At 39.8% G+C, this 27,526-nt stretch overlaps 1 protein-coding gene and 1 long non-coding RNA gene across 6 annotated transcripts in view; one reads left to right on the forward strand and one right to left on the reverse strand.

The window, feature by feature from the left end:
* Nucleotides 1-1,115: 1,115 nt before the first annotated feature.
* KCNU1 (potassium calcium-activated channel subfamily U member 1) overlaps nt 1,116-27,526 on the forward strand; it is a 135,271-nt gene continuing 108,860 nt past the window's right edge. The window contains 8 exon segments of the mRNA XM_089903756.1: nt 1,116-1,286; nt 4,490-4,606; nt 15,156-15,217; nt 16,321-16,411; nt 17,923-18,034; nt 18,990-19,065; nt 20,779-20,854; nt 27,284-27,454. Of these exon segments, the coding sequence (XP_089759882.1) occupies nt 1,140-1,286; nt 4,490-4,606; nt 15,156-15,217; nt 16,321-16,411; nt 17,923-18,034; nt 18,990-19,065; nt 20,779-20,854; nt 27,284-27,454 (852 nt within the window). The 5' untranslated portion in view covers nt 1,116-1,139.
* Nucleotides 19,388-27,526, reverse strand: part of LOC149744448 (uncharacterized) — a 45,831-nt gene continuing 37,692 nt past the window's right edge. For 4 of the 5 annotated variants that reach the window (XR_016391166.1, XR_016391170.1, XR_016391168.1 and 1 more), the window contains one exon: nt 19,388-27,442. This is a non-coding gene — a long non-coding RNA (uncharacterized LOC149744448). The remainder of the gene's footprint in view (nt 27,443-27,526) is intronic. The other variant, XR_016391169.1, reaches the window with a different exon arrangement.

Consider the following 27,526-nt stretch of genomic DNA (forward strand, 5'->3'; position numbering starts at 1 on the left):
AGTACCTTTTCTTGTATTGAGTTTTATACTTTTCTAAATATCCCACTACCTTATTGAGTCTCAATGATTCTATCAAGTCTGTATTGTCATAAAATAAGACTATGAAAAATTGAAGCGACTTCATAGGCACCACATAGTAACTTAACAGAAGATAGCTTAATGATGGCATTTTGTGAAAATTACAGGTAAACTTAAAGGAAGGAAATATACCTGTGGTAGCCTTTCTAGGAAATGCTATCGCTACGTCTGCCACTGGTAGCAGAGTCATGACAGACCCCAAAGGACAACAACATTTCTCCTGGGTCTCATCAGCTCATGTCAGGTCATCTTCACAATAACTAAGAGGAACTAGCCCCTCCCTCGGGCACTGACATTTGCCTGCCACTCGTGCACACTGAAAGGCGTGACATTTCTTACATCTTTGAAAACATCAGAGGAAATAAAAGCTATTGCTCTCATTTTGAACTTTACCTCCGCTGGACTAAAGGGTTTGCTGACAGGGTGGGGATAAAAGCAAGAAAGGGGAGGATCCCATAAGGAAGAGATAAGGGGAACAGATTCCTGAGCTCAAAAGCAACCAACCAACGTTCGCCCGGGTGAAATTGCTTTCTGCAGCTCCTGCAGTCTGTACCATGCCTTTCTGACTGAGAGGATATGCAAAACTCCTGAAGTGCTTTTCTCATCCGTCCTTCTGTGGTTACTGAGAATGTGGCATCACTTAGAAGAATCAGCACGTTGACACACGTGTGGTTGGAAGTCATTTCACTCAAAAAGAGTTGTGCTGAAGTTGTTTGCACAAACCAAATAGATGACCCTTTGACCATGGCCACAAAGGATACAGTTTCCGCAGGGTCGTGGAGAAAGTCAGTAACAGCATCCAATCTAGAATTCTGGTCTTCGAAGACCGATGTCGTGGACCTTCTGCCGTTCATTCATTTGCGTCCTGTGAGTTGGCACCTCGGTTGTTACTGGACCCTCTCGCTGTTACTGCACGGGTCTCAGGACTCTGGTACACCGAAGTCCAATTCCTGGAATCATTACCGTGTGATCATGACATCATAGAAGAAGCAGCCCGACAGTTCTGTCTCCTGTTGTGTCTAACCAAGTCAGAGGACGATAGTGGGGAAGCCCTGGGGAAAATGTCTTGTACAGCTGAGATCCAAGCAGCGTTTATTCTTTCCTCCCTTGTGACCTTCTTCAGTGGACTCCTCATCTTATTAATATCCAGGCTGATCTGGAGGAGCATTAAAAAATGGCAAAAGAGCGAGGGAAAAGGAATTTTCTCAGTCAGTTCCCCTGTATGAAGATCGGAGACAGGTTTGGCGTGCGTTTGTGTTTAGAAGACCATGGAGGCTTCACTCAGTTTTCCCGGGTTAACAGCCAGCTCTGATGTGGTGACTTAGAAACGGGTCCATCTTGCTCAGGGGTGGAAAACAGGACCCCAGGCCGCCATGCCAAAGGGTGCAGCTGCAGGGCCAGGCCTCCTCTCCCACCACTGGGAGAAGCAGTGCCTTGTGTGGATGACGATGCATGTGAGCTCTGGAAGCAGATGTCATTGTTTTGAACAAAACACCCGCTAACGTGAGGTCTATGCCTCTATTTCAAATTTTAAAATGACAGTTGTGTTAGGTACCATGAGGAAGGCAGAAAGGAACGTCAGTGTCAACCTCACCTTCATGAATCATTCACGCAGGATGCTCATATACTCACAAGTATACATTGCCTTTTATACACGTTAATACAACACACGGAGTTGTGCACACATGCCGAAACCCATGCATACGTGCACACGCCATCCAGCCACAAACTCAGGGACACTTTTTTACACCCAAACAAGCTTTGCAAGGGTGGGCACTATTGAATAACAACTGGAAAATGATGATGGTAAGAATAATGGTATCCTATCCAGATAAGACTCTGCTTAAGAGAATAAAAACGCTCAAACGTTACATAATGGCTGTTCTGGTACCAATGGTTGAAAGCAAAGATCTGTTCACAGTTTTTCTTTCCCCAATTTTATTTTTCTGATTTCCATAACAGAACACATCAACTGTGTTTTGTAATTAATACTGAAAAGTTGCTTGAAACATTGCCTCTTGATGCTAAACATTGACATAAAATAAAAGAATATATAACTCGGTAACTTTTTAAGGTCATTGCCAGTGTCATCATATGAAATTCAGGTGTCTGCATTCTAGAAGTGCCCAATATGGAATTCTATAGATTTTGTCGCTCAATGAGTTTATGCTATTACTAATTATTTCTAGATTAAAGGCAGTAAGCAGCGGCATAGCGATTGGGGAATGAATCCTGGGGTTCTGATTTCTTAACAGCACTGGCGGTGCGTGAATGGGTACTAGATGTGGTGACTATGCCTTCTGCCTGTTTTTTTCAGTGCACAACTGAATTGGTAGAATTGTTTAATCTCCTTTGACTTCTGCTCCAGGAAATGTATCTTCTTCCCCATTATACTCATTTTTTGTGTGGTTACAAAAATGTGAGAACGCATTTGTCCATAAACATTTGCTGTATTTTTCATTTCATTCTTTTGATATAATTTATATCTGCCCTCCAGTCCAGAGGTACCTTTTCATTTCGAATAGGAAGCAGATGTTACAAAATGTTAATAAGCAGGGTCTGCTTTTAAATCTTGACGAGAGAGTTTCATAATAGTTGAGTGACTTCTTAATAATTTACCATATCTAATTAAATTGAGAGTGTTGTATTTTTCTCTAAGCCTTTGGGAAAGTTGGCCTAATGCAAAATTGTCACAAATCTAAGTACTGTGGAAAGTTCTTTTAAAAATTATTTGGAGGGCTTCCCTGGTGGCACAGTGTTTGAGAGTCCGCCTGCCGATGCAGGGGACACGGGTTCGTGCCCCGGTCCGGGAAGATCCCACATGCCGCGGAGAGGCTGGGCCCGTGGGCCATGGCCGCTGAGCCTGCGCGTCCGGAGCCTGTGCTCCTCAACGGGAGAGGCCACAACAGTGAGAGGCCCGCGTACCGCAAAAAAAATTATTTGGAGAGTCATAATTTTCTCCTTAAATGTGCATTTTAAAAGATATACTACATTCATAGGTATGATTTTATTATATCTTAGGGCCAGTTTGTTTTGCCACAAAAGGCACCTCAGTTTTATAATGGAATTCAAATGAGTGTTCCATATTCATGCCATTGAATATTTTTTTAAAAAATCAATGCCCAGACCACTTCCCAGGCATGCACAGGATGAGCCATAAGTATTAGTGGCAATCATTGATCGAGATATAAACTCTATCAAATAACCATTTAATGAGACTTCTCTTCTTACCATTCAGAAAATACGAATAGAAAAATTAAATCATTTCAAAAACCTGGCTCCACATAAAATGAGCTTTTCTAAAAGTCAGAGAGGTCTCAGTCTGCATGGTGTGGTCAATCCCGGTTCACTTGTGTCTTTCTCAGGGGTAGTTCAAGACTGTCAACAGACACAGAGGCCAGTTCAGACTCCAGACTGTCCTCATTGCCTGCCCACCGGCAGGTCATTTAATTTCTCTGTACCTCGGTTTCCTTATCAATAGAAAATGGATTTAATCTGACTTACTTTGGCTACCTCATAGGATTATTATAAATTTCAAAGACAGTGGTCCCTTTGTGGTTGCAGGACACACCCCCAAAATCTGAGGATGCTCAAGTCCCTTATATATAGCATAGCATAGTACTTGCATATAACTTGTACACATACTCCAGTACACTTCAAATCATTTCTAGATTAGTTATAACACCTAATACAATGTAAATGCTGTGCAAATAGTTGTAAATATAATGCAAATGCTATGTAAATAGTTGTCAGCACCCCATAAATTCAAGCTTTGTTTTCTGGAACTTTCTGAAATTTCTTTTTTTAAATATTTTCTATCCGACGTTGGTTGAATATGCAGTTGCAGAACCCGTGGATACAGAGTGGGAATTGTATAATAAGTAAAGATAGTTTGTAAACTTGAGGAAGGATCATAATTTCAACAGGATGTGATACCAAATAAGGAATAAAATCAACATAAAATAGCAAAAAGTTTTCTTCTTCTTTCTCACTCAAAAAAGCAAATACTTAAGTATCACCTGGAAATCCATTTGTAATTTTTTTTCTTTGTCTGTGTATCTTGACAGAAAAGGATAAGACACTCATTCCCAGAACAGAGAGAAGCACGCTGTTCCCGACCTTGATCATAACAGTAGTGTCAGTGTGAAGGGTCTGGGGCTGAGAGTATGTGAGATGGGCATGGTGAAGACTGCAGAATTCAGAATGAAAATACTGCCGAAGCGCAGTAAAATACAAACCCAGGAAAATTCATCGTGTGAAGTAGGGAATAAGTGAGTCCAGGGTTCCCGGCCTTGGGCAAGGTGTAGTGCGTTCTGCCTGATGCTCCAGCAGGAGACACCATCAACACACATAAAACAGATGACCTTCCCTGAGACCCAGCTTACTCTCTATTTCTTTCTCTTGCTTCTAGGAAGAAACGTCACGTAGCATGGACCGTAAACATTCAAGAAGTCTCACTTTCCAGGGAGTCTTTCGTGATCGTGTAGAAATGTTGCTCTCGGCACAGACCTTTGTGGGACAGGTGTTGGTGAGTACATTTCCAGTGCTCACTTGCTAACGATCTTTAGCCACGAGTGTGATGTATGGTCAGTGTGAAAGCATCTGGTGGCCTTTTCTAAAATACCACTACCTCCCAACGGCTATCTCCTTGTGTCTATGCTCTCTAGTGATGATCCTGCTTGCTTTTCCTTTGGAGTGAATATAATTACTTGGCATTACATTTTCTATTTGTTGTCAGCCTGTCCACTAGAAGAAAGACTTTATTAGGGCAGAGGTTGTGTGCCTTTCATTCTCCTTGCGTGTAGATGGATGTCTGGCATGCAGCTGTTGCTCAAAAAATGTTGGTTTTCAGTGGATTCTCTGCCTTGTGAGGTACAACTATTTTCCCCTCCTTTGATTCCAACAGCTTCCTTTCTTCATTTTACAAACTGGTCTTTTTTGCCCCTCTATGATATTTATCATTTACTTCCTGTTTTAATCTAGGTAAACATGGACATATTAAAACTCAGTCCAGGCATCATCTCCTCAGGCAGATTTTACCTTATCTCCATATTAAGCTAAGAGTCCCCTTCTCTAAGTTTCTATCATTTCCATTGAACGCTGTTAAATTAAAATTATCTGTGCATAAGCCTGTCTACCCTAGTGCACTATGGACTCCTTGAGAGAAAAGACCGTCAGGGAAATGTTCACACCCCATTGTCTGGAAATAGCAGATGCCCTGTAAATGAATATTGCCCCATCGTCATTTCAGTAGCATCGTTTGATCTGACACATTCAAAAACAATCTGTAATTTGAGGGTATGCTGCCATCCCATGGTGGCATGGTGGAAGGGGACGTATGTGAGCTAAAGATTATCCTCTGCTTTTTGTAATTAGTACAAACATCGTTCTTTTCTAGTTAATGTTGTTTAATTACGATCTAACTAATTTTTAAAACTTATCTTAAAGTACATAAGTAAAACTGCTTTGATAAACTCTACAGGGAATACTGAATCATCTGGAAATGTGTCTCTCCGTTTTTTTCCTTCTAAAGCTTTGGTCTCTTTTTTGAAATCCTTGTGCCTATGACCTGTTAGAGAAGGATTTTGTGACTCTCTCTGATTTTTATCAGGGATTTGTTAGTTAGGATCTCTTCAAGTGTTCAAATCATGTTGGATTATATGTAGATAATGTTGGAAATAAGGTAGTAAAGGACCGTGGGGTGAGGCAGAAGAGAACTTCCACCATCTACCATGTAAGCACTGCATATAGGGATTGGGTGGGGAAGAAATGATCATTGACTACATATCAATAAAAATTATTTCTTTAATGATGGAAAAATTGTTCTTTCAGTCTGTTATAGCTTATGATTAAACGGTTGGAACAACAGGAAGCGTGGAGGAAAGGTTAAATTAGAATAAATAGTCTAGCATTGAAACACAAAATTGAGACTCTCAGTGAGGGTTCCAAGCAAGTGTTTTATGAAAGGATGAGAAAGAAAAAAAGTGGCTTATAGATTTCCTTCCTTCCATCCATCCTTTGTAATTTCCTTCCTTCTTTCTTTCAACAGATATTTACTGCTTGCCAACTACACGCAAAGCATATATACTCTAGACATGATGAAATATGCAGGCAAAAGTCTTGCACTTATGGGACTTAAATTTAAATTCTAGTGGGGGTAGAGATGATGAATGTGCACATAAATAGATGAGATAAATTCACATGGTGATCAGTGCTGTGAGGGAATGACGAATGACGTGTTTGTGAGTTTTGGTGGTTTTGGTGTTAGATCACATTAGATACAGTGATCTGAGAGGAAATCTCTGAAAAGGTAAGATTTGAGCTGAGACTTGAAGAATCAGAAAGATAAAAGTGATTGAACAGTGGAAGGAACAGGTTTCCCAATAGAGAGAAGAGACTTGTGGATGTAAAGGGCTCAGATTACTGCAAGTACCGAATGAGGTTCCTGTGCTAGAGGCCAGGAGGGCAGAGGACTCTGCGGTCTGAGTGGAGACAGAACCATGCAGTGCTTTGCACTTTGTAGCAAGGAGCTAGGCTATTCAAATGGAATAATTTTATTCTAGTGCAAAGGGGAGTCACTGAGGGGTTTTTAAGCATGGGTTGACATGGTCTAATTATGTTTTAGAAATTCAAGAGGCATTAAAGTTTGAAAATAAAGGAATTGTCAAAGGCATACTAGGCAAATGACAGTAGTGTGAATTCAAGGCAAAAAAAACAATAAACGAAGCCAAGTAGCCTGTATTAGTTTCCTAGGATTGTTGTAACAAAGTACCACAAACTGAGTGGCTTAAACAACAGAAATTTATTGTCTCACAGTTTTGGAGGCTAGAAGTCTAAGATCAGAGGTTGGTTCCTTCTGAGGGCTGGGAGAGAGAGTCAGCTGCATGCCTGTCTCCTAGATTCTGGTGGTTTGTGGGTAATCTTTGGCATTCCTGGGCTTGTAAATGCACCCAGGTCTCTGGCTTCATTTTCACATGGTATTCACATCATGTTTCTTCTGTTCATGCCTGTGTCCAAATTTCCTCTTTTTATAGGGACACCAGTCCTATTAGAGTCCATCCTTATGACCTTATTTTAGCTTGAATACATCTGCAAAGACCCTATTTCCAAACTAGGTCACTTTCTGAGGCACTAAGGGTTAGGACTTCAGCATACCTTTTTGGGGACACAATTCAACACATAATTTTGTAATGAAAATTTGTAACTAACTTCAACCAAGATATAACATCATGAGTATCATTATACCAAAAATATAACTTCAAGATAATTAATAAATAAAAAATTACAAGAAATAAAAAAGCAATATTAAAGACACATTGGTAGTATGAACTTTTAGTTCACTTATTTTATATCAGGAGACACTAAATAGAAAAGAAGAAGAAGAAGGAGAAGGAGAAAGATAAAGAAGACCAAAGTAAATTAATTAATAACAAAGAACTGACTGAAATGATCAAACCCATATGGTAAAAACATAAATTAAACCTACAAATGTCTACAAACTATTTGTAAAAATTCAGTATATATTAATAGGCCCCCAAAAAACAATCCCAATTAAAAAACTTACGAAGTAGAGGCAGAGGACATAAACTGAACACAGTACAATAAATGGACAGGAAAATAATAAACTCAGAAAAAACAAATAATTTACAGCTAAAAAATTGTAAATATCTCTTTCTAAAATGACTCTTGACTCAGAGAAATCAAACTTAAAATTGCAGAATATTTAGAGAGTAAAGACGATGAAAACATCACATATCCCTTGCACCTACATTATAAGTTGGGAATTGTTCTAAGTTAAATGCATAACATTAACAACTTATCTTGATAAATAAAAAATAATTAAAGTAAATGAATTATCAATGTTGAAAAGTCAGAGAAAGAAAACACATTAAATCTAAGGAGAATAAATAAGAAAGCTAGAAATTAACAAATTATAAAAGAGCTGATTATTTGAAACAAACAGTAAAATAGAGAAGTCAATAGGTAGCCTAAACAATCCAAGAGGGGAAAAGCAAAATATATGGAATAAGACATTAAAATGAGAAAATAAATACAGATAAAAAGGAAATTGAAAGATATATGCACAATTAAGTATGAAAACCAAATGATTCCTTAGGACAACATAAATAAGCAAAACTGACCATGAAAAAAAGAAAAAACCTTAAACAGACCAAATAACTGGAAGATACAAAGATATTGTCAAAGACTTTATCAACATCACCGCCACTACCCTTCTGCCCCTCTGCCTATGGGAGACCCAGACAATTTCAAGGTCCAGTCTGCTAGATCTTAAAATAGTGAATCTCTCTAATGCTAATTAAATAGTCCCAGGGCATAGAAAATACAAGAAAGAATCTGATTTTCTTTTTCAATGAAGGCACAGTATCTATATCAAAACCCACAATGATGGCAAATTTAATAACATCTGTAGACTAATGTCTTAAATACGTGGATACGTGGCCAACAACACAGTGTAAGAAGGAAAAGGAAGGAGGAGGATGAGGAGAGGAAGTTGTTGTTTAAAAAAAAAAAGAAGGATGAAAAGAAAAAGAAGGAAAATGCAAATAGTCAAAGAGAAAGAAAATATCTCCAAAACCAGAGACCTTCTGAGATCCTTCTAGAGATAAAACAAGACAATGTGCTGCTCACCTCTGCAGCATCTTTGGGCTTGTTGCTTTAGTTATCACAAGCATGTTTTTACAGCTACCTGCAGGAGATTTTCTACTGAATTTAGTTCCAAAGAGTCCTATTCCTAAACTGTTCCTTTTTTTGGGTGCTATTAATTGTGTAACTGTGTTTCTCTGTTGTTTTGATAGCTAAAACATTTAAAAACCAAAAATATGGCTCATCTTTAGTAAGTGTATCTACTTTTAGCATCATCCTAGGCACTACTTTATGTCCATCTTCTATTTTTCTGTCTTCTCTGGCAGGATGAGTATAAGCCCAGGTTTTTGCAGGTTGTCCTGCTGTAACTGTTTAATAGAGTCTCTTTCATTCTTAAAAGTGTTATGTGTTGTGACAATAAATGACATAACTGCCTTAGCTTTAAGTGAAAAGTTTTGTTTTTCAAAGCCACAGGACATTTTCCAGGGAAAATGAGCCGTTAAAGAGAATGTAACTTTGAAGTTCTCCTCGACTGCTCCATAGATTCAACTCCACCTTTCTCCTTTGACTAGAAAGTATGATTTTCTTTTTCCTCTCTCTACTCCTAATTGACACCATTCCCCTCTCATGATGGGCCATCTCCCTCCCTTTTGGTCACATGTAGCCTTGTTGGAGATTTATACATTTCATGATATACATATATATATATATATCGTGTGTAATTAATATCACATTTATCCTTCTTAATTTCAGTATCCTGTTGCTAGCCAACCAGGAAGCCACCGCACTGGTTGGCTAGCATCACAGGGACCTGGTAGGAATGGGCACCTTTGAGGACGGGTCCCCGCCCATCCCAGGCTCAGTTTTTCAGTGCCCCGTGGAAGAAGGAGTGCAGGAGTTATATTAGATGGTTGCCTGTTCCTCTGCAGAAGCAGCGTGCTACTTCTCAGGCTGCTTCTTTTTCAGACCTTCCTCATTCTGTCAGAGGGTCCTGGCCAGTACTTCGTTTCCTCCTAAATCATCAGGTTGGTCAATTTCCTGATCACTGGGTTTATTTTCGTCGCTGGGGCAGCTTTGATGAGCTGAGTCTTCCCGAGCTCGCACTCACACTTTCTCCCAGTCAGCTCTGTCGAGGGCTGCCACTCATCTCCCTTGTCAACCTGGGGATACCTGTATCCAGGATCCCGGAGGCTCCACCCAGCCGGGCTCATCCTGGAAGCCGCCGGACAGCACTGCGCCTGCCCAGCGCTAGGTCCCTCCAAGCCTGCGCAGCCTTCACCCTGGACAGCCCTCTGGGCTGGCCTCGTTTTAACAGATTTTTCAGTTGAATTTCATTTATAAAATTTTTTTCCTCAGAGCGCTTCTTTGCTCACATCTCATAGACCTTGGCAAGTAATGTTCTTATTTTTAGTAATGCCCAGTTCGTCTTTAGGTTGTTTTAATTCTGACTTCTTGGTTGATTCATAATCAATTGTGAGGAGTGTTGTATGTTTTTGTTTCCTAGGTGTTGGACTGGCTCTCTTTTCTACTTTGGTGAAATTTATGGCCCAGGAATATCACTGCCTTTATGATCTCTAGTTTATGGAATTTATGGGGAAATTCTTTGTTGCCTAGTACATGATCAATTTTTATTACCGTGTAATGGACTTTTGAGAGAATCTGTGTATATTTTCCATACCCTTAATTATTTGCTGACTGATTGAAAAGGGCACGTCAACATTTTTCATTTATGATTTTATAGTTTTATCAAATATCTTACATTTCTAACATTTTGAGTTATATATTTTATGTAACATCAGTCAATGCATAGAGTTACCTATTATAACTCCTTGGTCGATGGTGCCTTTTACTGATATGAAGTATCCATTTCTGTCATATTGAGTGGGTTGTTGTTGTTGTGTTTTTGTTTTTGTTTTTGTTTTCTTACCCAGGGGATACTTTAGAACATAATGTTAGCCGGTAACATTGCTTTCATTTTATTCATACTTGATTAGAATGTCTTTGCCCAGCCCTCTTTCAGTCTTTCTGTCTTGTTTCCTCTTAAGTGTGTCTCTTTAAATATCATGTAGCTGCACTTTTGTGTTTATTGATTTAAGAATGCATTTATTTGTTCATTTACTGGAGAATTTAATTATTCTCCTTTATGGTGATCTGTTTCATTGGTCTTTATAATATTTAGAGATTGAATTTACTGCATAATAGACTATCTAAATTTCTGTGGCTTAAACCAACAAACAGGGTGTGTTGGTAAAGAAAGGGAGAATGGGTATTGGATAAACAACTAGGACCTTTGTGACATCTTAGTTCCTTATCTTACTGGAGAAGTGGAATGACGTGGTGATTGAGAATTTTGAGAGACATGACCTTGAGCATTGGCTTCTCCACTTCATCTTGAACAAGTTAATCTTCCCAAATTGCACTTCTTTTGTATAATGTGAATAACCTCCTTAAAATACTGTAGGGAGTATTGTAAACCCTTCAAGGGTGTAGTAAGTACTGACCATTCGCTGATATTTGCATTCCTTATTTGTTCCTTTTTGTTAATTTTATGTATTTTCTTTTGTTTCTTTTGACTTGGGATTTTCCATTTTTAATAGAATATCATAGGTATATCAGTAAATGAAATTCAGAACAAACTTCCCACCTGTATTTCTCTCTAATAATATCTCTGCATGTTTTATATCTATATACTGCTCTCGCCTGAGACCTTCGGCATGTTTTTCCTCCACACTACCCCTCCTTCCTTCCAGAAATTGTTGAATTAATCTGAACACTCAGGTGTTTTTTAGTTTTTTTGGCTTTTAGCATTGTACAGATTTCCTTCTTAATATTTGCTTTAGAGTTAAAAATTCCATTAATTTTACCAGTTTTATTAGGCACCATTTTTTCTTACGTAACTTATTTTATCTTTCTAATTTTTTTTTTCTTGAGTACTTGCCATATTCACTCGCAAGGGAAATTGTGGGTGGTACACTTTCCGAATTGTTGAATGTCCCCCAGTTTTTTCCCCTTGCTCTCATAAGTGAACAATAATTTGGTTGGGTTTAGAATTCTTGGCTTGTAATCCTTTTTCCTAAAACCTCTGTAAATGCTGTTCCAAAGTGTTCTGGCTACTTAAGGATACCAAACTCTTGTCTCTCAGCTCCAAATCCACCCTCTCTCCCCTGCTTTGTGATGTGAGGCTAGTGCACAGCAACCACATGTCTCTTTGGTCAGCTCCCTTGTGCTCTAGAGGAGGGGAAGGAACTGCCTTCCTGTGTTTTACATCTAGTTTTTTCAGCCTCACTTCATCAATGGCTTTTTCTTCCAGTAGCAGTGCTTGGTTTCAGTTTCCAGGCTTTTCCAACAGTACCAGGACCAAGCTCACAGTGTCTCTTCAGATGTACCATTACCAGCCAACCCAGGACCCCTCCTCCCAAGTCTGAAGCCCCCTTCCAAAGGGCACCTCTTTGATGCCCTTTGGCATCGAATGTTTTTAAATGTTGAGAATCCCAACCTCCCTTTGTTGATCTCCCAGCCAGTCCTTGGGGGTGCAGCTTCTTGCAGTGACTGCCTCTGTGTCACCCCCATGTTCCTTGGTCTTCCCAGTCCTCCAGTACTATTTAACAGCCTTTTAGAATCTCACCAGGAGCACTGATTGTAATTCTTAGATGTTTAATTACATATTCTATGCTCACTCTTTCACTGGACGTTATTTCACCTATTCTGTGTGCCCGATCCTCCTGTTTTCTTATACCTCCCGTATACCTGGCAGTTTTCTGGTGTCCTCTCATATGTGTGCCCGATCACATCTATTCTGTGTGCCCGATCCTCCTGTTTTCTTATACCTCCCGTATAACCGGCAGTTTTCTGGTGTCCTCTCATATTCACAAGTGAAGATTTGGAGTATTCATAGCGCCCCTTGTTAACTGCGCTGGTGGCTGTTTGGATTCTGAAGACACCCATAACCATCCACCAACTAAACGGGCTTTAAGCCCCATTGTAGAAATCACAGCTCAGGTGGCGGGCTTCCTACCCCTCCTGAATAGACTTTGCCCCTTCCACCCGAGGGAAATTCATGAGTCCTCTCAGAATACCTCCCATTTCTACCTGACTCACCAAACAGCCTTCACAAACTGTTAGCTCCCAGTGCCTTATTTTGGTTTGGTACACATTTTGTTGCTTATTATATATAATTTCTGGATCATCCTTCTAAGGTTTGTGGCATGAAGTTGATTTGTTCTTAGATCGAATAAAACTACATTTTTCTTCTTTTATTTATTTATTTTGTTAACTTTATGGTGTGGAGGACTATAAATATATGACCTTGTTACCATAGTTCTGGAAGCCTGTCAATACATGATTTATAGACGAAGAATCACCTATGGGATTTAGTAAGAGAGAAAAAATATGTAATCATATGTAAGGAGAAGAAAAAAGATTTCATGGAAACTATTAATAATTATCAATCTACTGATATAAATATATATATATGCACACGCATACGCATATCCACTCCCAGCATTTTTCCTGAGCTTCAGACTACATTTGTAACCAAATATCTTCATGAGACCCACAGTCTTAGTGATATCTCCATCGACACTTGATTCAGATGTTAAAATGGAACTGACAGTAAGAGTTGAGACCCCAAGAAAAATAGATGCCACTAACTCCCATTAACCTGCATCATTGCCACTTACAAAGCACTCGGAAGAAGACTAGTTGAAGCTCTTAGCATCTTGACCAACCCCATGTAAATTTGGGTAAGCTGGAAATTGAAGAGGATTTTGGGACAAGCTCTTATTGTGGCAGAGGTATTGGGCGGGGGGCGGGGGGTTCCTCCCCTGCCAAGCGAGGGACCACTTAGAAAGGTCAGCTGGCACCTCTTGGAACTCTGGGGACACAGAGAGCTGATGTCTGGCTCGTTGGTGAAGAGGGATGGCCACAGTGAAGAGAATCTGTCCTTCTAGTGTTTGTTGGGGCAAAGAGTGCTTGACCTGGTCCGTGGGCCAGATGTGGGTCACATGTGAGAGTCTTCTCGAACCTGCCCAGTTAGGCATCCGGAGGGGGAAGAGTTCCAGCAGAATACACGAGTGCAAGGTGCACTGAGAAAAGAGTTGTGAGCAACCAGCGAGAGAGGACGCTTTCACTCAGCTTAAGGGAACCGCAGAGGGGACGCTTAGCAATTAAATATTATCAAGCTGCAGCCTGTCTGCCCCCTCCCCTTGCACTTCTGATCCGTTTAAGCTGCTCTCCTTTATTTTCCTAGCATGCATCTTCTCACATACCACCTAAGGTACATATTAATTACTATTTATTGTCTAGACCATAAGCTCCATAAAGGCAGGGATATTTGTATATGTTGTTGAATGATGTTTCCCAGTCAGCAGAATAATACTTGAGTCATGATAGGTACTAAAGAAATATCTGTTGAATTTGAATATGAATTGAATTGGGAATCTCCAACAACCCAGGAAAATAAACAGTAAACACCTCCCGTGCCTGGAGAGCCCAAGGGTGAGAGCGTAGTGATCTAACACACCAGTCAAGTCCAACATTTCCTGCTATTACCTCCCCTTTCTGTTCACCGCCTGACACTGACTTACAGTTCTCAGAGGCCAGAGGTACCCTAGTCAGTAGGCAGCTAGGACTAAAAAAACAAAAAGGGTTAACAGAGAAGAAACTAATCTCTTTTTGCATACTAGTAGCCTGCTCAAGGAACACCTGAACAGGAAGGGAGTGAAGCTTTAATTGTAAATAAAATACAGTTTTACACAGGACTGAACATATTTTTTTAAATGTTTGGAAACTAGAAATAACTGATTACCTACAGTTGACCTAAAAATTCACCGAGGCTGCAAAATATTTCATCCAAATGTATTGAGGGTTTTAAATGGGTAAATTTCTGATTATATTCCACAGATTCTTATTTTACAGACCAGATATATTGGCAAGTTAAAGCGCTCATTTTCTCTTCTCACTTTATAGCATGTTCCCTCCTGTCAGAATTCTGCCCATCCTTTAGATGGGCATGTTTGGGACTGTTTCTTCTCCAACATCATAGGCAATTCAAGTTCAGAGTCTGTATCCCATGGCCCTCATTTTCTAGCATGTAATAAAGTGCATAACACATATTAAGCACTTAATAAATGTTTGATGAGTGAGTGAATGAATAAACAAAGGACTTCTTGAGCTCAGAAAACCTTAGGAGCAGCAGAAAGGACAAATTGTTTATTCTGAAGTGTGTGAAAGTTAAAATTAGGTAGGTAAAATGGGTAGGTACATGTTCGTTTATTGAATACCCAGTAAAGGTCCAGTCAGTTTTTGTTGAGTGAATGAATGAATGCTAACATAAATAAATGTGTGGGAAAAAATGGCTACAGATATATAGGCAAGGGAAAAAGGTAAAACACAATTTTGTTGGTATGTTTATTCATCTATGTTCATGCTAATAGAATGGATCTGTACATTTGTCTGTGATTTTTTTTTTTCAGGTGATCCTTGTCTTTGTCCTAAGCATTGGGTCTCTTATAATCTATTTCATCAACTCCACTGAGTGAGTAAAATCCCCAGTCAATCTTGTCTGCTCATATCAGTAGCTTACCAGCTAATTTGGAATATTCTGTCAGGAATAATGCTTAATATACTTTCACGTAAACTCACACATGCAAGCTCATAAGAAAAGGATAAGTGTTTAGTTTCCCCTAGGAAGTACTAAACCCAGCTCCACAAACAAACGAAAAAATGCATGAGTTTCTCCTGTATCCTGTCATTCTGCACTGCTAGGAGCTGGGGTGCTGTGCATATGTCTATTCTAGTTTCTGGGACTACAAGCTTCCAGCTGTTGTCTCCTCCTTTGGACCGTTTATGTGGGTCTTACGTGCCTTTGGATTCCTTAGGTGTTAAAGCAGAAGTTCTGTAGTCATTTCAGGGTTTCTCATAGGTTCTAGACAAGTTTGGATGGTCTGAAGAAAGAAAATGCTAGACCTCACCGGGGATGTAGGAGCAAACTATCCTCTGTTCTTCTCTGAAGGCATTCCCTTCTCCTGTGCCAAAGTTAGGACAGCTTCTTGGACACAACCCAACCTAATCTGAACTCCATGCTGATCCTCTGGGAATTTTATTGGATTTCCAGCTAAAGTAAAACTGGGATTACAGGGCCACACAAGTCAGGCAACTTTAGAGATCCTACAGAAACTAGAAGTCTTCATTTTGTGGATTCCTTACTGACATTTTAGGAACATTTCCTTGGAATTTGCTTCAAATCAGTTCATTGGACACACAGTAGCTCTCTATCAGAAGTATACTGAAGCCAAAATTTCCTGGCTGGGTAAGATGGTCTTGCACCAAAAAGAGCCACATAACCTCTGTGCCTCTGAATCCCATTGATAAAATGAAAATGGAACCAATAAACTCTGAAGAGAAGAGCAGGTAATTCTTCTGTTACTTTCAGCTACATTCACGGCCCAGTGGTTTTGTTCATGCATACCTCTACTCCCAAGAGAAAAGTAATTTCCTTGAGATGTGCACATAAGTGTCTGGGTTGGCCATTCATGGTAAATAAATAGAAAATTGCCCACCCGTTCTCTTTATTTGGCCCTCTGTAGCCACAGCTTTTAAAATGTCCACCTTTATAAGCTGTCTTTGTTTCTTTTCCAGCCCTTTTGGAAGCTGTTCTTCATACCAAGACAAAACCATCCCGATTGATTTGACTTTCAATGCTTTCTTTAGTTTCTATTTTGGATTGAGAGTAAGTACCTATTGAACATGGGAGTAAACAGGGGAATACAACCGGCACACTGTAAAGAGATCTGTGTTACACAAAGAGATGCCTTCCTTAGACAATCTGCCTATGCTTTCAGGCTCTAAAGCCAGAGGGTCTGGGCCCTCAATTGTCAAATGTATAACGAGACCCCCAAACTCTCTCCTGCACTTGAAACTGTAAACCAGGTCAACAATTTTAACACAAATGAAAAAGATTCCTTGTTAAGATATCGTCACTCTATCACCCTGTCCTTCTTATTGGCTTCCCACTTGCCACTCAGAAGAGTGACTGGTAATCACAAGAGAGCAGAACCTGAGTAACAAGCCTCTGAAAATGTCATCGGCTCCACTGATGGCATATGTGCCATATAAATCTATAAAATACTCTTGTGTCTTTAATTTTGTTGCATTCATGTATTCAATAGTTCTCTCATTCCACAAGCACTTTTTGAGGGCCCACCCTAGATCTAGATTCTAGATTTATCTATCTCATGTTTGTGAGATAGATATATACACACACACACACATATACACACACACACACATATATACACACACACATACACACACAGGCACATACAGACATGTACGCACACATATACACACATATGCACACGTATACACACATACATACCCATATATACACACAGACACACATATACACACACGTACATATACACACATATACACACGCACACATATATGCACACACACACACACATATACAAACGTATATATACACACACATATATACACATGTATACACACACATATATATACACACATACACAAACATATACACACACAGAGGTATATATATGCACATGTAAGTGTATATGTAATATGTATGTGCGTATGAAAGGTATGGTATGTATGTATTTCTGTGACCTTCCTTCAGACTTACTTCAACCACACTGGCCATCACAGTCTTATTTTTACAGCAGCCCCTCCCTTCTGGAAGCACCTGCTTTCTTATTCCAGATAGGGAAGCTCATAAACACAAGCCTTGGCCAACCAAGCTTCTAGACCTCTTCCATTGAAGACCATCCTAAATCTCGTATCTTCATTGCTCACAAATAGGGGGTTTTACCTATATAATTATATATATATCAGGAAGCTCTAGGAGCAGTAGGAAGGTCAAAGTGATTATTCTGAAGTAGGAGAGTTAAGATCTGGTAAGTAAGGTGGATTCACGTTCATTCATTGAATACCCCCTAAAGTACAATCTTATTATCTATATGAATATATAGGTATGTGTGTGTGTGTGTGTGTGTGTGTATATATATATATATATTTTTATATATATATATAAATGTGTATTTACTTACATAGCTATATAAATATACATGGGCGTATGTATGTATACATTGTATGTATGTAATGGAATGCGGTCAGAGCTTCAGTTGGTGGGTGAAGTGTGCCTGGATAAAGCCGCTCTTGGGCTCACTGTAAACTTTTGAGGGTAACAGTTTGGGGGCCTCTGGTTTCATTTCGTAGCTTTTGGCAGCTGACGACAAGGTCAAGTTCTGGTTGGAGATGAATTCGATCGTAGACATCTTTACCATTCCCCCAACCTTCATTTCTTATTATTTGAAGAGTAATTGGCTAGGTAGGTGAGTTGTGGGAATCAGAAGCAATCTCAGGAAAAACCCCTCAACATGCATCTGTAAGTATCCTTTCATTTTCCTTTAAAGCCTAAATGGCGTTTAAAAAAAATTCCTCCCCATGATTGTATGGTTTTGTAATACATTTTCAGAACCCATTCTTTTTTTTACCCCAGTCCCTGGCGATGGGCCTGATGCCAGTAGGTGTCCGGGGTTGTTTATTGTTTATGGATTATCCGCACCTGAGGGCAGGGCCCCAACATCCTAGCCCCCTGTGGCACCTTTGTGCTGAGATCCCACATGGCTGGGAGAAGTGAAAAGCCTCCCGTGGTCTTTAAAAAGTGTAAATCATCATATCCAGACATGAGGTGACCTGTTAGAGATTTTCTAAATTAGTTACTTTGTCTTTAAGGTGGATGTATTGCCAGTACGTGGGCATTCTGTGGCTTTTGTCAGTTTTTATGTAATCTTATACTATTATTTATTATCTACAAAATATTTTTTACTAGTGTTACTATCAAACTACATAAAGGCAAACAACATGCAAACCCTGGGGAGCGTATCACAGAGACTCTATAGTCAGGAGTTAAAGTGGTTTATGGATCACTTGCTCTCCATTCTAAAGAAGAGTTAAATAGAGTAAAACGTGAGTTGTGCTTATTGCATACTTTGTAATAATAATGCTACTCAGCAACCCTTCGAGGTAGGTATCATTACAATTCCCATTTTACAGATGAGGAACTGGAGAAGCTAAGGGCGTTGCTTTAGATTACGACAGCCATTAAGTGAACCAGAATTTGAACCAGTGCTCAGGTCTTAAACTGATGACATTGTAAGATACTATATTTGAGCATTTCAGGGAAAGAAAGAACGTGAGCAGTCCCAGGTGTGGTATAATTCAGACTGCTCCCTCTGTGACCCTCATCTTTCGTCAGCTTTCTTTCTTTGATTGCTTTGTAGGTTTAAGGTTCTTAAGAGCATTGCGGCTGCTGGAACTCCCTCAAATCTTGCAAATTCTGAGAGCCATCAGGACCAGGTAAATGCCAGCCCTGCCTCAAGTACTACTTACTCACTCATTCGGATTAGGAAATTCAAATGTTAACTGAACCTTCAACTCAGCTCATTTCCCATCAGAAACTTCAGTGCAGAAGTCACAGAATCCCTTACTTTCCAAGATACCATTCGCTTACTTTTCTCTCACTGCGTTAACCTCACACACAGGCTGGAAAGTTTGCAATCATCTTGAAGAGTTTGTTTCTTCTCTGTTTCTTGGACCTACAATGTGTCAGTCCATTTAGGTTTTAATTCTCCCCCCCCACCGAAAAAAAAATTTTTTTAGTCAAAGCAATTCAGACAAAATAGACTTTATAAAGACTGTTACAAGAGATAAGGAAGGACACAACATAATGACCAAGGGATCAATCCAAGAAGAAGATATAACAATTGTAAATATTTGTGCACCCAACATAGGTGCACCTCAATACATAAGGCAAATGCTAACGGCCATAAAAGGGGAAATAGACAGTAACACAATAATAGTGGGGGACAGATCGTCCTGACAGAGAATAAGGAAACGCAAGCCTTAAATGACACATTAGGCCAGATAGACTTGATTGATATTTATAGGACATTCCATCTGAAAGCAGCAGATTACACTTTCTTTCTCAAGTGCACACAGAACGTTCTCCAGGATAGATCACATCTTGGGTTGCAAATCAAGCCTCGGTGAATATAAGATAATTCAAATCCTATCAAGCATCTTTTCTGACCACAACACTATGAGATTAGAAATCAATTATAGGAAAAAAAAACTGTAAAAAACAAACACATGAAGGCTAAACAGTATGTTACTAAATAATCAATGGATCACTGAAGAAATCAGACACTTTGATTCTATACATTCGTTGTCGTGAATCGATCCTCTGCTGTCTAGGAATGTAAGACAATTCCTCCAAGCCTGAGAGCTGCCCAGCAGCAGCAGTGAGCTCTTGCTTACAGAAATAGAGCTACCTAAATATCTCCAAAAAAATAAAATTACAGTTAAAAAAAAATCCAAACTACCTTTAAGCAGAAATCCTGTTAAAGTTTTAGGCAATTTGGTCTAACGTTAGCCACTCACAATCTCCATGCCTCTGAAGTCTCACTAGAAGCGTCAAATAGTACCGGCCAGGTGGGTCTCACTGCTAAGGGTTGATGCTTTATGGAGCATTTGCGATCGGAAAGGGCTGTTCTTGTGTGGTCAGTAGCCTTGCTGAGAACCACAGAGATTTCAGATAAACTCTAGGGCTTTCCTTAGGAGACAGGAGCTTGTTTGATCCTCTTCATTCAAAGATCCCGGTGTGAGTTTAGCAATGTGGAACTACATTTCTGTGACCTACTCAGAATTTCATTTTGCAAGCCCACTCTCTGGATCCTTGGGACACTTCCTTTTTTCAATATAATATTAGGCTAGTGGAGCTCATCAGAACCTAAGCTTTTTGAACACGTGTGTGTGACGGGGTGTGCCTGAGACTTGTGCATCTCCAATTTTAATATGGATACGAAGCAAGCAGGGGATCCTGTAACAATGCAGATCAGTAGGTCGCGGCAGGTCGTGGGATGCTGCATTTCCAGTATGCTCCCAGGGAAGTGTAGCATTGTTCCTGGTCCGTATTCCCACACTTTGAGGAGCGAGAGTTTAGAGGATGAGGTATTTGTGTTGTTTGGGAACCTGTCAGAACCCAGCAGCTCTTTGTCTTTCTTCCCCTAGCAATTCAGTGAAGTTTTCCAAGCTGTTATCCATCGTTCTGAGTACCTTGTTCACTGCTGCAGGATTCATTCACCTGGTGAGCATCTCATCCAACTCCTCGATGTTGGGAGTGAGCATGAATGTCTTTTATTTGAAAAATGCAGGCGAACCTTCGGAGCTCCTGTCTCCATCACTATAATCAGTGTGAGGTTTATCTTTTCACCTCCTTTGGATGGGTTTTCTCCACCCCATACTTCTCACAGATACGTATCTTCTACACTCACGGTATCGATGTTCCTTCTTCCAACTTTCAAAACCTGCTCTTAGGAAAGGGTTTAATAAGTTTACTCTTCTAAGGTATAAGCAATAGGTAAAGTTTTTGTTTTGTTTTGTTTTGTTTTTTCTGCGGTACGCAGGCCTCTCACCATTGTGGCCTCTCCCGTTGCGGAGCACAGGCTCCGGACATGCAGGCTCAGCAGCCATGGCTCACGGGCCCAGCCGCTCTGCGGCATGTGGGATCTTCCCGGACCGGGGCACGAACCCGTGTCCCCTGCATCGGCAGGCGGACTCTCAACCACTGCATCACCAGGGAAGCCCTAAAGTTTATTACTGTATCATCATAGGGGTTCCAGCAACTTGAAAAAGAATAAAGGGTCAGAGAAATGAAGCCAGTGCGAGAATTTTGTACTTACAAAAGCTGGAGAGTTGGGTGAGGAAGCAGTTGCTGAGTTGCAAAAGGGAGTTTGGGGACTTTCTTGGTTCTCCTGGAATCAATCTGTATACATAGCTGCCTCCTTCGCCTACAAGAAAGGTTAGTTCTCGTGCCATATAATCAGCAACATAATAAATGGACTTCAACAATAGGAAAGAAACTCCTGGACTTTATTGCTCCAGGAAAGTTGAAGAGAAATCATTAGAAAATGTAGAAATTGAAGTGGCATGTTAAAAGCCTGCAAAGGCCTTTGAGAAAAGCAAAACTGAACAAAAGAATAGAGCAGAAGTCTTTTCCACTTGAGCCCTTCTCTCAAAATTAATTTAAAAATCACAAGGAAAAGGAAAAAAAAAAAGTTAAAGAAAGAAACTTAACCATGTTCAGTTCATCAAGAAAACTGTCAAACACCAAATTTGTTTGGTGTTTCAAGAAACAGATACAAACTACTATGCATAAAATAGGTAAGCAACAAGGATTTACTTTATAGCACAGGGAATTATATTCAGTATCTTATAATAACCTATAATGGAAAATAATCAGGAAAAATTACTGAATCACTATGCTGTACACCTGAAACTAACACAATATTGTAAATCAACTATACTTCAATTAAAAAAAAGAAAGAAATCTGAAACCAGCCACATCCTTCCTCATCATGCAAGCAGGAGACAGATTTTCTGGAGGAGAAACATCACTGCAGTAAAGGTAGATCCCTGCATCTGGAGGTCTAGCCCAAGGGGCATGGGTCTACACTGGGAGAAGCAGTCACCAGTGTTCCCGTAGAGACCTGTTGGCCATCACACAACGGTAGGCAAGAGGATGCTAAAGGAGAAACCGTGGTAACAGGTTTTGGGGGGATTTTTTTTCCTTTAATAGAGGTTCCAATGAGGGGCCCTCAGGCTGAATGGGGCCTACAGGCATATTTTATTGGACCTAAGATGTTTGTATTATCTGTTTGCTATTTTCGTATTGGTTGATAAGTTTTTTCAGAGAGCTCATATTAAAAAACCTGGATTTCTGGATTCTTTGCAAAAACACAAGGTTCTGGCAACCCACTCTCCCAAGGCCACCAACAGCCCTAGCTGAAGAGTAGCTGCTCCCTGTAAATCTCACAGGCTTCTGGTTTGAACACGGTCTCAGGCCCTTCTAAGCACGTGAACATGTGCTCCTATGGGACGTCCAGTCACCCTGGGGAGGAGACCTCCAGCGAGGATGCGTGCAGAGAAAGAGGGAGAAGCCACCTGATGGTTTTGGACTCAGGGCCATCTACTGTGGGTCACACCAACATCTGAAATGTGAAAAACCTAGAAAAGCTGCAACCCAGAGCAAAAAATTAGTAGATTTTGTTCAGAGGATATTTGAAGTGACAAACCGAAATAAAAGCTATGATTGTCCCAACGGTCCCAAGTCATTCCTTCCCGTACTTACACCGTCCTTCAGCTAAAAGTTGATACCGGGCTTCCCTGGTGGTGCAGTGGTTGAGAGTCCGCCTGCCAATGCAGGGGACACGGATTCATGCCCTGGTCTGGGAAGATCCCACATGCCGCGGAGCGGCTGGGCCCGTGAGCCATGGCCGCTGAGCCTGCGCGTCTGGAGCCTGTGCTCCGCAATGGGAGAGGCCACAACAGGGAGAGGTCTGCGTACCGCAAAAAAAAAAAAGAGTTGATACCATTGGAGGGTGAGTGTCCACCAGAAAGGAATCAACATGGTGCCTTTGCTAAAATTCTGCCCAAAACAGGGAGCGTGTTGGAAAGCAGAGACATCAGCATAACAATTACATCACATAAAGGCTGTCAGAGCTACAATAACAAGATAATTTGCCCAAGGGAACAAAAGAAATGTTAAGGAAAAGCCTTCCTTATACAAGGCTTTAAAAAACTGAAAATGATACTTCAAACAAAATACTTAAGGTTTTAAATAAAAGATTAGTAAACCGTAGCAGGAGTTGGTAAACGGCCCAAAGATACTAGAGAAAAAGAAGAAAAACGTTTTACAGAGCCAAAAACCACATTAGAGGGGACACAAATGTACTAAGTGTGACAGAAATATGCTCAGAAACATGGCGGACGGGATTGAGGCAAAAACATGCCATGGAACAGTACAAAGATACTTAAATGATATGGAGAAAAAACATGAAAGATGGGTCATGTTGATTTAACATACTGTAAAATTCATGCTCCTGAAGAAGGGGACACAAATATGGTATCAGAAAAATGTTTGAATATAAAGTATTGAATCTGTAGTTTAGAGGGTATACAGTATCCCAGGAGAAATAACCCTAAATGAGTCCAACCATAGTTTGGAACAATTACCAACCTTTAAGGGTAAGGAGAGCATCTAAGCAGAACAAAGAAAGGTCTATATTAGGGGGGAAATGAAACTAGCCTCAGATATCTTGCCAACATCAGTCAGTACAGGAAGGTGACAGAGCAGTGTCTGCCAAGGTTGTGGTGTAGCCCATCCGTCATTTTAAGCACATGGAAGAGAGAAGAGCATCATGAATCCCTTTTAAAAATGACCTTGATGATAAAATCCAGCCGCATAGGAGACGAGTCAAAACCAAGACCTCAAGAATGAGGAAACCATGATAAAAAGGAGTGAAGGTGATTACTGACTGAATTGAAAATAGAACAAAGACACGACCAAGGGAATTGTGGGTACAGACTAGAACACACATGTACCATGTAAAAATAATAAAACCAATACAAATAATGGAGAGATAGGCAGGGATGGGAGAGTGTCCTCACGTCCTCCGCCTCCGTAGCACAGCTTACCTAAGGTTGAAACGTAAGGTTTAAAAGTGTAAAGTTTCAGTTTTGAAATGTGACATTAAAAATAGGTAACAATTCAATATATTCACATTGGCCCATAATCCTTAATCTTTAAGTTATTTCCCATCTGGGGCTGAGGGTCGATGCTAACACGGTCCAGGGCAAGAGCAGCGTGGCCAGGTAGACCAGCAGGAGTGACAGGTCTTCGGAGTAGGGAGGGGTTTGAAGCACTAAAGCAGTACTTCCAAAGAGGGTGAGTTAAATGGGAAAGGGTTATTTACTGTGAAGGAGATTTCTAGGTTGAAATAAGTTTAGTTTCAGTTTGTAAAACATGTTGTACAAGGGTATGATGGAAGCCCTGTGCTAAGATGTTTACAAGACACTATGGGGTTTTAGCTTAAAGCAAACTGTCCCAAGCAACACTTCAACTCCTGGGAAAAAAAATATATATACACACATATGTATATACATATATATTATAGTATATATATATATATCATATATATGATTTTTAAAATTGAAGTATAGTTGCTGTACAGTATTATAGGTTACAGTGTACAATATCGTGATTCACAATTTTTAAAGGTTACACTCCATTTATAGTTATTATAAAATATTGGCTGTATTCCCCGTGTTGTACAGTATATCCTTGTAGCTTATGTTATACCTAATAGTTTGTACGTCTTACTCCCCTACCCCTATATTGCCCCTCCCCGCTTCCCTCTCGCCACTGGTAACCACTAGCTTGTTCTCTATATCTGTGAATCTGTTCATTCTTTGTTATATTCATTAGTTTGTTGTATTTTTCAGATTCCACATATGGTATCATTCAGTATTTATCTTTCTCTGTCTGACTTATTTCACTTAGCATAATACCGTCTGAGTCCATCCATGTTGCTGCAAATGGCAGAATGTCATTCTTTTTCATGGCTGAGTAGTATTTCATTGTATATGTATATACCACATCTTTTTCCATTCATCTGTTGTTGCATACTTAGGTTGCTTCCCTATCTTGGCAATTGTAAATAATGCTGCTATGAACATTGGGTTGCATGTATCTTTTTGAATTAGTGTTTTTAGTTTTTTTTTTTTTTTCCAGATATATACCCAGGAGTGGAATTGCTGGGTCATATAGTTGTTCTATTTTTAATTTTTTTGAGGAACCTCCATACTGTTTTCTACAGTGGCAGCACCAATTTACATTCTCACCAACAGTGTAGGAGGATTCCATTTTCTCCACATCCTCACCAACACTTGTCATTTGTGTTCTTTTTGATGATGGCTGTTCTGACAGGTGTGAGATGACATCTCATTGTGGTTAGGATTTGCATTTGATTTGCAACATGATTAATGATGTTGAGCATCTTTTAATGTGCCTGTTGGCCATCTGCATATCCTCTTTGGAAAAATGTCTATTCAGGTCTTTGGCCCATTTTTTAATTGTTTTTGTTTGTTTGTTTGTTTGATGTTGAGTTGTAGGAACTGTTTATATATTTTGGATATTGACCCCTTATCGGTCATATCATTTGCAAATATTTTCTCCCATTCAGCAAGTTGTCTTTTCATTTTGTAGGTGGTCTCCTTCACTGCGCAAAAGCTTTTAAGTTTAATTAGGTCCCATTTGTTTATTTTTATTTCCTTTGCTTTAGGAGACAGATCCAAAAAGCTATTGCTTCGATTTATGTCAAAGAGTGTTCTGCCTGTGTTTTCCTCTAGGAGTTTTATCTGTGTGATTTACACTTGGTTTTCTTACAGTACAGCAGTCTTAGAAAGCAGTAAAGGCTCCAGCTCCGTGGAAGCTGATGAGCAGACTTTGCAACCAAATCTACTACCAGCCCTGAGAGTTAAGCATAGACATGCAATCTCCTTATCTGGGAGTGGAGTATTAGAGGAGCCCACACTCTTAACCTACTCATCCAACTTAAGAAGGAGGCAGCAGTTGGCACACCACTTTAAAAAAGTGATCGGATACCTAAGCAAAGTACATTATTTCTAGTTTTCATTCTGGTTCTTAGCAACAAAACAAAAAACCTACTTTCCCCAGCCATCTCTAGCATTTTACCGTCTCTCGTGGAAAAATGGAAATGGAAAACATCTAGGAAATAAGTATTATTTTGGGAAAAATATCTAAAAACAGAAACATAAGGGAAATTTTGTATATATTCTATATAATTAATGTTTGTTATATATCATAACAAATGATATATATGTATAAATTTATATATATATTCTATAAAGTGTAATGCCATTGCCTAAGTTACTATTTTTGTGTAAGGTAAAAAAAAAAAAATCGGATAAACCTAGGTTTCTTAAAATGTGAAGACTTAGGGGGAAAATCAGAGGAAGATTTTTCCAGAGTTTGTCTTTTTTTTTTAATTGAAGTATAGTTTATGTACAATATTATATGTTACAGGTGTACAATATAGTGAGTCACAATTTTTAAAGGTTAGACTCTGTTTATAGTTACTATAAAATATAGGCTACATTTCCCATATTGTACAGTATATCCTTGTAGCTTATTTCAGAGTTTCCTTTTTATCACTGAAAAGATTTTTGCAGGGAGGGAGGAAAGTAATCTGGAAAACTTGTTTGCTCTTCCTGAGACTCCAGCGTTCATGCGCTTAAGCTCACTGAGATGAAGTGCCCATTTAAGTGCTGCTTTCCTTCATGATGATCCTGATGTGGTGTAAAATGAGGGTGAATAATAATTGCTCAGTCTGACAGCCTCTGAATCCCGTGGCTCCAGGATGGGAGGATGTGCCCACAGGAAAAGAGATGTTGTCAGCCATTCCCCCCATTGAGCATCTCCATTGTGGGCTCAAGCTACACACCCCTCAGATTTGAGTAGTAATCACCATGAAGGGAAACAAGACTTCACAATTACTACCCACAATTTGCAGACCCTTCACAGAGACCTGGGAATCATTTACTCTTTCATTTGGATTGAATTAAATGAAACAAATCGAAAGTTGTGCTTATTCTTTATAAACTTTTCCTTGGATTCAATTCAGAGACCTTTCCTGAGTCCTCTCTCTTTGGACAGGTGGAAAATTCTGGTGATCCCTGGCTCAAAGGTAGAAATTCACAGAATATTTCATATTTTGAGTCCATTTACCTGGTCATGGCAACGACGTCGACTGTCGGCTTTGGAGATGTGGTAGCCAAGACATCCCTAGGACGGACCTTCATCATGTTCTTCACCCTGGGGAGTTTGGTGAAGAATATTTTTATATCTTTTGAATATAGCTACATAAACCAAAAACATTTGTTAATGGTGAGAAACAAA

The sequence above is a fragment of the Delphinapterus leucas genome, chromosome 21 (assembly GCF_059928025.1).
Source record: "Delphinapterus leucas isolate spDelLeu-1000000601 "Yukka" chromosome 21, BTC_Dleu_Yukka2, whole genome shotgun sequence".
NCBI classification, from domain to species: domain Eukaryota; kingdom Metazoa; phylum Chordata; class Mammalia; order Artiodactyla; family Monodontidae; genus Delphinapterus; species Delphinapterus leucas.